Raw genomic sequence first — 10,945 nt, 5'->3', positions numbered from 1 at the left:
TTTTAACTTTTGATGTTTTGATGAAACCTCAGAGCTTGGATTAGGCACTTTGTTCATCTTTCATACAGTATTCTACAACAAAATCATGATCAAATTATTGTAGTAGTTCTGCACCTGGCCTTGATGTCCCAGGGAAAATGTGGAAACCTCTCGAGCTCCACAATACTCCCGTACGACACTAGCATTTCTTCTCCGATGCCCTGCCAGGCGATACTCTAAAAACTGGAGAACCAGATCTAGATTAATACTATGCGGGGAGTTTGCAAGAAGTTATATATTTCAAAAAAAGGTAATTTACGTAGAATGTAAATGACTTGTAATTCCACTTTAAATGCTCAATAGCAATGAATATGCTATATGGCAGACCACTAGTTGAGGACTCTCACTTTACCCCAAATCACCTTAAGTTTACTGGGCAGAGGAAATCTGCCTCACAGTCTCCACGGCAGGATGTGTGCCGCTCCTTTATCAGTCTGTCGACTACCTTCCCACAGCTGTCATTAAGACTGTCCTTAATCTTCACCCGTGCACCTATTGTCAGACTATCTTCATGGAGAATATGGAGAACATATGGTGCTTTGTGGAAGTCCAGTTTTTTCACGTCTTCTGTGTTGATATCCTCCTCCATGATAGGATCACCCTTGTTTGGGGCAATCACATCTAGCACTTCCATCACTCCCTTCTCTTTCCTCGCCTGCTTTTTCTTCTTCTTCTTGTTCCGCTGCTGCTTTTTTTTCTGGACTGTCTTGTCGTCCGCTCAACTTTGTAGATTCTTTTTACTCTCTTTAGAGCGTCCTCCAACTTTTCTAGTGTAGCTTTGACAGTTGCCTTCAGGTTACTGATGCAGTCCAGCTGCTCTGTGTTGAAAGCATGCATGGTGGTGCGTCCTTGCTTGACATGGCGCCCCCCTGACTTGAAAAGTGTTGCGTCGTGGGTCTGCAGCTCCTTTTCTATCTGCAACAGCCTTTCCTGCAGGGCTTTCAGCTTGTCGGTGTTGTTCTGTATGGTGGTACTGTCCTTTTCTCCCTTGATACGGAATGATGTGGACAAAAATCTTCCAGCAGCCGCTGAATTGTCACCCCGGATGAAGTCGATCAACCGGGAAATCTTTGACGCTTCTTCCTTCACAGAAAACTCTCTGTCGCGTTCCACCAGGAAGTCCCTGCGAAAGGTGACGGGGTTCTGGCTCACAGGGTAGTACGCCTCATGGAATGCCGGCAGGATGGAGTTGCCGAACTTGGTTTTTCCAGCCTTGGCCAGCTTTACCCAGCCAAAGCTTTCCTTCCTCTTGTCTGAAATCTAGATTGAGATAAATAATATTTTAATTGAATGTCCTCTTACCATTTAATAGGTAGATAGGTATTTTACATTATGACAAATAACTCTGTGCAAGTTTGCATTTCTTTGTGGTGAGTATGTATATCAAAAGCAGGAAGTGAATTGTAAACATTCTCTTTTATAAAAGTCAATGGAAGAATTACGTGACCGTTTTGAATAACAATATGATCCCTGAAGGTGCTAAGTAAAGTGGTCAGCATAAATATAGACATATTCCCAGTTTGTACTATTAAATTTGTAGAAAGCGGTACTCATTGGAAAAGCAATGCAATGAACCATGTTCTTTTATTATACTATATTTTAAATTCCGAAACAGAATATGTTTAGATAGTCCGTACCTTGTGGAACGCGCTGCTGGTAGAACTAGTAGAAGCAGCTGACGGCGCATCACTTGTCTCCTGAGGTGCGGTGACTTCTCGGTGTTCCCCAGGGGGACAGCCACAGTACCCACACGAAGTTTTCCCGTCCTCCCTATCATACTCGGTGCAGTCTGCAGGGCATGTTCTTCGCGTGCACGCACCTCTCCACACTCCGCGTTTGTCTCTCATTCTATTACTGTTGATCTCCACTCAAAAAACTGACGATTTGACACTATGAAAACTGATTGCGTATTGAAGAATAGCAGCGGGCAAGCGACACAGAAATCACAACTTCGCGCTAACTGGAGGTCAGGGGTCATGCTCTCAGACATTCAGCGAATCAGAGCCTTCGATCAAGTCACGTGTACTATTGTGGTGCAAAACATATGGGGACGATTAAATTTGAAGTCAGTGAGACGACGCGTGTTGTATCCAACTTTCGTCAGTATCTAACTTTCGTAATATGCCGAATCCTGGATATCCAGGAATCGTCCTGAGCAGAAGGACGATTCCTGGATATCCAGAAATCGTCGCAAACAGGACGTTTCCTGGATAGACGACGGTGTTTATGCAGAACGTGTACGTGGGGGTGGAGCTTCCTGTTTTCGAGGGAGGAGACTATGCGGAGGGCGGGGGCATGTTGTTTTCGTCAGAAAGCCGCCATCTTTGTATCTCCCCGCAAGAAGATCGTGTAGTTTATTCTGTTGATCCTGGTGTTACAGAACTTAAACGAATGTTGATAATGATACTTTGATGTTTACATGTTACTTACGTATCAGGCCCCAAATGCGTTTTGCGTAATGAATTAACAAATGGCAGTCAAGATGGGATAAAGTTACTGTTGTTTTCCGTATAGCGACACATTCACGGTAACGTGTTAATAGCATCCAGATGGCGTCCCTTTGTCACACAAAGCCTGGTCCACATCCTGGATATCCAGGAAACGGCTTGAACAAGAGGACGCTTGCTGGATATCCAGAAAACGGCTTGAACAGGCTCAGGACGAATCCTGGATATCCAGAAAACGGCTTGAACAGACTCAGGACGAATCCTGGATATCCAGAAAACGGCCTGAACAGGAGGACGATTCCTGGATATCCAGAAAACGTCCTGAACGCCTGACGAAAATAAGGAATTCTCCCGCCATTTTTTATTTGCGAGCAAGCGGTCACTGTGGGTCACGCACGCACCGCAATGGTATCCTGCACCGCGGGTGCCCCGTAATACTCTGAACGCATGTCTAAAGACAACCGTTGTCCACAACGATAGACAATAACAGTCTATATTATGTGTTGTGTGTTTGAAGTTGTTTTTCGTGTAGCGTCACATTCTATTTACGTGTTAGTAGCATTCAGATGACGTCCTATCATGGGGAGGGCAGCGGTCACTTCCGGGTTTTAATCTCTCGCAACTTGAGTCTGTCGAGGTCCACGAGGTCGACCCATATATGGAAAAATGGGCGTGCATAATAATGTTTTCTGTACTGTCAATCACCATGATTGACTGCACCGGAAGTACGAATCCTGGATATCTAGTTTTCGTAAGATTTTTGGACGATTCCTGGAGACGCCGAAAAGTAGATGTGACAACGCGCGCGAATGTGGACGCATAGTGGATGCAGGGCGGAAAGTTGCAACGGTCAGTGTTCTTTTTGCACACCATCGTCTATTCTCTCCCAGCTGCACGGAAACGAAAATTTTCCTGTCTGATTCTGTTTAGCGAATAGCACACGGTCAGCTACAAATCTAAAAACTCAGGTCACGATTTCAAGTGCTGAGCTTGCCCTGCTTTTTTTTGGGTGAGTTTATCATTTTCGTACCAGCTGCGGCACATGGCGCCGGATGTTTCTGAAAGCTTTGATTGATAAAAAAAAACATTTCTTTGCTTTTTACATTTCAAATGTTTTTATATATGTTTTCAATCTTCTATTTTTTAATAAATAGTAGCTTCCAACGATCTCTTCACTTCCGGTTTTCACCATCTGTTTCACGTCAGACGAGAGTGCAAATCGGCCGTATCGTAATGTGATTGATTTGGTTTTTATAAAAACCTCTAGTAACGTTGAATATGTAACGTTAATTAAACCAATTTCAATGCTTTACCGTAGTTACACTAATAGTAGATCGCTTCAGATCTTAACACGATTTTACAACTTTTAATGTGTTTTTTTGTTGTTGTTGTTTTCAAATACACATGTGAATGCGACATTCGTCACCCGGTATGCATTTGACATGCATGAGCTATACCGGTTGTACGCCGGGCGTTGTTTTTCTACCCCTTGAATGATGCCTGTCGGGGGGAGGGCCATGTTAAATTTTTTTGAGGTGGGGGGGAGGGTCACGTTAATTTTTTTTTAGATGGGGGGGAGGGCCATGAAAAAATTTTTTGATCGGACTTCCAACGCACCAGCCCTCCCCCCCCCCCCCCCCGATAAATATCGTACGGTCCCTTACGGAAGTACAAGAGGTAGAAATATATCAAAGAAGTAAACTTTTAATAGGTTAGGTCACCCTTGGTCTTCACAAAAACGTTTTGCATCGCAAACCAGTGCAGCTTATCAATTTACCTTTCTAAGAATATGATGTTTTGTTAACCGTGACTTATTATTTTGGCCAATGTCAAAGTGACAAAGAAGTGCATGCAGACATGTGGACTATTTTCTATTAAGAAAACATGTTGAATCCTGAAGTTACCTTACTGGCTTTTGTGTGTCATTGAAGAACACTTTCAGCTTCGCTTTCAGCCTCTGGTCCTCACTTTTGCTGAGGGGGAGGACGGGTGGTCCCATCGTTGTCCACTTTTAAGTTTGAAAGCTCCTTCATCAAAAAGATGACATACCATTAGTACAGGCAACTTGACACTTGTATTCTTTGTAGTATCCGTTCAGTATGTCTTGGAGGGTGGTTGTTCCATCCCTATCCGATGACAGGTACAGGGTTGTCTGACCACCCCTCCTTCCCAAGTTGCCTGGCAAACACACTTGAACTGTGTGGCAAGGAGGACACTGAAGAGTCTGTAAAAGGAGACTAGTTATACATGTGCAAAGTCATGATCTGCAACAACAAACTCTGCATCGTGCGCCACTGGTACAAAATTGCCCTTGTCCACGACAGCTTAGGGATATCCTGATTCCCCTACCGTAATTTTTGCCTTGCCTGCTCTTTGTTTGATTCACCTGTTTGTACCACAGCTGTTCAACAGCCCTTGGCTTTATGCCTCCATGGACTCCATCGCTTCTTTCATGTCTTGAGAGGTTAAGACGTCATGTTTCTAATTTGCATCTTCATAGGCAGAAGGAGCTACTGTTGGCTTAGTTCAAACCAAGCAGAATTGCCAGAAATTTCCGGCCTGCTGTGAGGTACCTATGTTTAATGGTTTAAAGAGAATAATGCTGAATAGAGTAGAATTAACATTGTCTTGGGGTGAGCTCATCTGGACTGCCTGGGCCCTTTCCTCAGGTGTGCAGTCCTCGGGCTTGATCTGGGTGACTGCCTGTATGCTTCAGGCTCTGTCTCCTGTAGCTTCTTACTAGTAAATACAGCAGATGTCTCTTTCGTCTTGATGCTCCCTGGTTTCCCTTACAAGGCAAAATTAATTTGTGATATAACATGTAATCCCACGATCCATTACGCTTCGTCTACATCTCAACCAACATGTTTCTTTTCTATGGGTTTGTTCCTTGCAAGGCCATTTGACCACACGCAATGAACTAAGAATGGATGTTGGAAAAATTATGCTAGGAGATAGCAGTGAACATTGGTTTTGAAGGTGCAGATTTTGTACATCTCTCATGATGCTTACAATATATAGTGCAAGATAGTGGACTTTTTTCTTCATATGGTGCGGTACATTAAATGCAAATAGAAGAGGTAACAGTGATGAAATCTTTAAAACTTCATCAAATTCCACTGAATACCTGTGAAGAAATCACTTTTGAACAAATCAAAGGCACTGCTGTGGCGCTTTGGATTAGGATTGATCTTGCGTTTCTTCGTGAGTGGTTTCATTTTTCCATGGCAGTAACTTTGTCTACTCCAAGGTTGCACGTTGCGCATAGTTTATTCCTCAGGTAGACTCTTCTTCATAATCGTTGTGTTCTCGGCAAAATGTTCCAAAGCTGTGGGATGAGGGCTGCACAGGCTAGTACCTTCGCCCAGACCCGTTAGCCTGTGCCGGCTGTACAAAGCACCTGCGGGCAATGTGGCCGAGTACGCCGCACCGACGGCAGTACGGCCTACCGTTAGGAGAATATCTGTCCGTCGGGAGGCCGCGTGGCTGAAAGGGGTGGGGGGTGGGGGCGCTGCTGGTTGAATTGCCCCTTCAAAGTAGCAAGCTCTGCCGTCAATCGAGCGACGTGGGCGCTCAGGTCCGGGATCCTCTTTAGGGGCCTGGCCATGCAGGGCAATGACCCTAATTGACGGCTGCGCAGAAGGTCCCCGGTGAGTCCCCTCAGGATTGATTTTTAAAAGTATCAGAAGATGTGTTTTTCTTTGGAAATGTTGGCATCTTGGAGCTGTATTCTACAGGTAAGGGTTGTAGGTTTTTTATTATGTCGAAAAAACCAGACTTTCAAGCCTGTTTTGGGTGCCTGGACACTAGAAAGAAGTTTGTTATGTAGCTGTAATTGTAGTGCCAGATGGGGTCAAAGGTCACCGAGTTGCGTTTGGATGCAAATCACATGTGTTCCAGTGGTCAGAAAGTTCCGAAAAGTTGAGAATGGACATTTTAGAAGCCGGGCTACCCTCTCAATGTTAGTTTTTCGAGAACGAAACGTCAGGTAGGTGACTTTTGACAGCTTCTATTTGCCATTAAATGCATTATAAGGATAGGGAAGACATGATTGGTGGTCACTGCTCTGCCATGTTCGGCAGGGTATTCAAGTTCAAAATTAGCAGGTGTTAAGACACTTCAAGTGATGCGGGAAGGGTTGTCAAGCATTGTCACAAGTTTCAAAGACTTCACGGAGACCCTACTCCAAGGATTGGTCCCCAGGGAGCACAGGTGTCAGGAGGGATGTGGTAAGGTTTGTGGCTTTGGTTAGACTTCATACTGTTTAGCAAAAAGTGGCACAAACAGGGGAAAATGGTAAAATCTGCTCACCCTGTCATAAGGGGACTACTCTCCATCAGTTTAGACACCAAAATTTGTATCTTAATGCTGTTAGACCACACTTTGGAGCAGATGATGAGAGTGCATAGAATGAGGGGGGGGTAGGTGTGTCCTTTGGGGCTTATATATCCTTGGGGGCCAATATGTTCCCAAAAATTGGTTATATGGGCAAAAGAAAGGCTTTACCTGACTCAACTGACTGAAATTTATTGAGAAATTCTGCCATTTTACTGGTTTTGGGCCTGATTTCTTACTTTCTGTACCTTTTATTGATAATGTAATATGCACTCTCATAAAATGCTTCAAAGTCTAACCTGGCAGCTTTTCAATACAACTTTAGGTGTGTAAATGGTGGGAGAATACTTTCCTTATTCTAGAAGGATCAGCTTTTAACTTTCTCTTCAGTTTGTGTCACTTTTTGGTCAATGCTATGGAGCCTATCAAATGCCTCAAACCACTGCCAAAGCCCTGAGGAAAGTCCTCTGACACATGCCATGAGATCTATTCCCCTGGGAGCATTCTTGGTCAGAAAGCTTTGAAACTTGGGATAATGTTTGAAAACTCTTACCCGCATCATGCGAAATGAATGAAACTTGTCAATTCTCAAGTTCGGGCCCCTACAAGGGCAATGACCCTAATTGACGGCTGCGCAGAAGGTCCCCGGTGAGTCCCCTCAGGATTGATTTTTAAAAGTATCAGAAGATGTGTTTTTCTTTGGAAATGTTGGCATCTTGGAGCTGTATTCTACAGGTAAGGGTTGTAGGTTTTTTATTATGTCGAAAAAACCAGACTTTCAAGCCTGTTTTGGGTGCCTGGACACTAGAAAGAAGTTTGTTATGTAGCTGTCATTGTAGTGCCAGATGGGGTCAAAGGTCACCGAGTTGCGTTTGGATGCAAATCACATGTGTTCCAGTGGTCAGAAAGTTCCGAAAAGTTGAGAATGGACATTTTAGAAGCCGGGCTACCCTCTCAATGTTAGTTTTTCGAGAACGAAACGTCAGGTAGGTGACTTTTGACAGCTTCTATTTGCCATTAAATGCATTATAAGGATAGGGAAGACATGATTGGTGGTCACTGCTCTGCATATGTCTGCCGACTGCATGGCCACTCGCAGGGTGGGTTCCGACATGGCCTCTCTGTCGTACTCCCCGCTGAGGTGGAGCGCCTCCTCGCGGACATCTTTGAACTTGGCGTCCCCCTTCCCCCTGATGAGCTTTAGTAGGTCCCGTCTGAGCCCCGCGTCACTGAGCCCCGCTACGAACTTATCGCGCAACGTGCGGTCGGGGTGAGGCAGCTGCTTGTTATCCTTCTCGTCCTTGTCGCTAGCGCGACGCAGGATTGTGTTCAATGCCAAGGCGTACTGCCTGATTGACTCACCGGGCAATTGCTGCCTGCCATAGAAGGCCTGGATTAGTGCCGAAAACGGGGCCTTGTCGGCATGCGCCTCCTTCAGATCAAGGACATTCTGATAGAATGTCAGATGCGTAAATACAATGGTCGCATCATCCTTATCTGTGTCGCTAAGGAGTTGGATGTGGGTCTTAGCCTCAACGACGCACGCACGGCCTACTAGGAAGCCCTGTTGTTCGATAGGGGTCCCCCATACCTTGAAAGAGCGTTTACATTCTAACTCGAATTGATCCACCGACAAGTCTCCCGGTTTGGAGGGGAGGCCGGCGAACTGTGGTAGCTTCCTGTCGGTCGCCAGAACGACGTACTGTTTGTCATTATCGTCCACGGGCATTTTGGTACACCGTATTGACTCGACTAAGCAAATTATTTACATGGCGTTGACGGCACGGATCCGGTAAAGCCTTCCTGCACGGGATTGGCAACCTTAGACGAGAGAGCAGAGGACACCGGAGACCACATCCTGAACATCTCAGACAGCGGTAAGTCCGTCATCTCTGCTCGGTACTGAGATTGTGACAACCTGGCCACGTTAGCGATTTTGTACGTAGCTGTGTACCCTCTAGCGTAGTCGGTAAATAATTAAGAAGGATAGGGTAATCCACAGCAAGAGAGTGAGAACAGAAACGTTGTTGTCGTGGCAAAAGTTGGTCTTTATTTACACTGGATCGTCTGGCACCCTCTCTGTTCTCCGGTCAATCGGTTCTGACCCTTCTTCACATCTCCGCTCTTTATCACCTCGACCAGGGCAGACTATTAGAAACATATGCTCATTCGTCATGTCAGTTCCTAAAGGAGCCGCCCCTGTCAACGGTTTCGAGAGAGCACAAACACTTCTTTCCCAGAAACCTGAAGTCTCTGGGGTACTGGTCAGCAATACGGAGGTTCCCATATGGGGAAAGCCCTCACTAGTAAGTTATACAAATGATATATTTACAGTTGCACGTTGCAACGTTTCTTTGGGTTCTTCCGTCGTTAACGTGGCCTGGAGGGATTATATCTGGTTGGATGGACTGTTATTGTTGACAGTTGACCTTGAGATAGCATACCACAACTTTGTACCCACCTGTAGTTTGCATGAAACTGTTTGCGACGGCTCCGAATTCGAAGGTCGCTGTGGCCGCGTCGCCGTATGCGTTGTTGTAGTTGGACGGTGCAACGTTGCTCTGGGCAGTTCCGTCGTTAACGTGGCCTGGAGGGATTGAGATCATGTCATGGTCAGCGCTGTAGTTATATCTGGTTGGGTGGACTGTTATGGTTGACAGTTGACCTTGAGATAGCATACCGCAACTTTGTACCCACCCGTAGTTTCCATGAATCCGTTTGCGAGATCGCCAAAGCCGATGGTCGCTTTGGCCTCGTTGTTGTAGTTGCACGGTGCAACGTTGCTCTGGGTTCTTCCGTCGTTTACGTGGCCGAGTAATAGACATCATGTCATGGTTTTGACAACTTACATGACTATGACTCTCAATTTATACAAAAGATATATTTGGATGGATGGATAGTTATTGTTGATAGTTGAACTTGATATAGCATACGCCAACTTTGTTCCCTGTAGATTTTATAATCCTTTGGAAGGAATACATGTATCTAGTTATGTTACAGAACAGGAAACTTAAAATTAAAATAGGTTTAAATGTTCTTGTTATACTTGACATTTGTTCTTTTGATAGCATAAGGCATCGTTGTACTCACATTACCATTCATGTGTTCGTTCTTTGTTGTGTATAACTTCGGATTGTTGGCGGAGGTCGGTCTGTACGATAATTGTTAATGGACATATTTAATTTTATTGACATCGATGTAACAAATATCATGTAACAATATGGCTATCATTCGATTTATATTTTGTTAGACATGCTTAAACATGGCTCTATTTGTGGTTTTTATAAAATGATAATCGGTTACATGTACCATGAGTCTGTTTCCTCGGGCTTTGTGTAGGTGTATCTGTGGGTTCTCTTGGCCGTTGTTGGTATCATTTAGCTGAAATAAAACATGTACTGTAAGATCACTTTGATGGTAATTGGATCAGTAGGTTTCCGCACCCGTTGATATAATTTTCGACAGATAGGTGTTTTTTTAGCTAAGACCTACCTCCATGTTAATATTTTTTATAGGCCTTCCTTCCTCAACTTTGTAAAAATGTTCAAGACGGCAAGAAGTCACTGAAAAACGCTCTACAGCCTATGATATTACATTGGCATAAACGAAAAGGGGAAATGCAAGATAACGAAAAGGGATGAACAAGAGGTTCTGATAGGCGGTGCTTTCACCAACCCCTACAATCGAACAATGCAAAGTTGATGAGTGGTAGGTACACAAATAAAGGGCAAAGATATCTAAAACTGACAATGTGTCTAGAATGCCTTCTGTTTCCAAATTCTGAAACAGGCGTTTGAGATGCGTTATGCCAGCAAATGACGTCAGGTAGTCGCATCCAGCCAAAATGCAGATGACTCACTCCGGACTTTGGAGTTAGCAATGGCAGGTTTTGTCTGATGACCACATTTTGTAATATAGAAAGACCTCCCCAACAGGCGTGAGCACAAAGGCAACCACAAACAATACACAGGCGTGAGCACAAAGGCAACCACAAACAATACACAGGCGTGAGCACAAAGGCAACCACAAACAATACACAGGCGTGAGCACAAAGGCAACCACAAACAATACACAGGCGTGAGCACAAAGGCAACCACAATGGTTTAAGTATTGCTGGTTGAAAA

The 10,945-nt window shown here is 44.6% G+C and overlaps 1 protein-coding gene across 1 annotated transcript; it reads right to left on the bottom strand.

Moving 5' to 3' along the window:
- Positions 1–438: 438 nt before the first annotated feature.
- On the bottom strand, positions 439–2,113 carry LOC118417936. The gene is made up of 2 exons (XM_035823699.1): positions 1,677–2,113; positions 439–1,299 (listed from the first exon to the last, which is right to left on the bottom strand). Exons 1-2 carry the CDS (start codon positions 1,884–1,886, stop codon positions 673–675), a joined length of 837 nt encoding a protein of 278 aa, XP_035679592.1. The 5' UTR covers positions 1,887–2,113; the 3' UTR covers positions 439–672.
- Between the last annotated feature and the right edge of the window lie 8,832 nt (positions 2,114–10,945).

The sequence above is a fragment of the Branchiostoma floridae genome, chromosome 6, assembly GCF_000003815.2.
Source record: "Branchiostoma floridae strain S238N-H82 chromosome 6, Bfl_VNyyK, whole genome shotgun sequence".
Classification (NCBI taxonomy): domain Eukaryota; kingdom Metazoa; phylum Chordata; class Leptocardii; order Amphioxiformes; family Branchiostomatidae; genus Branchiostoma; species Branchiostoma floridae.
Note: the sequence above shows the minus strand (reverse complement) of the source record. Positions and strands in the feature narration are given on the sequence as shown.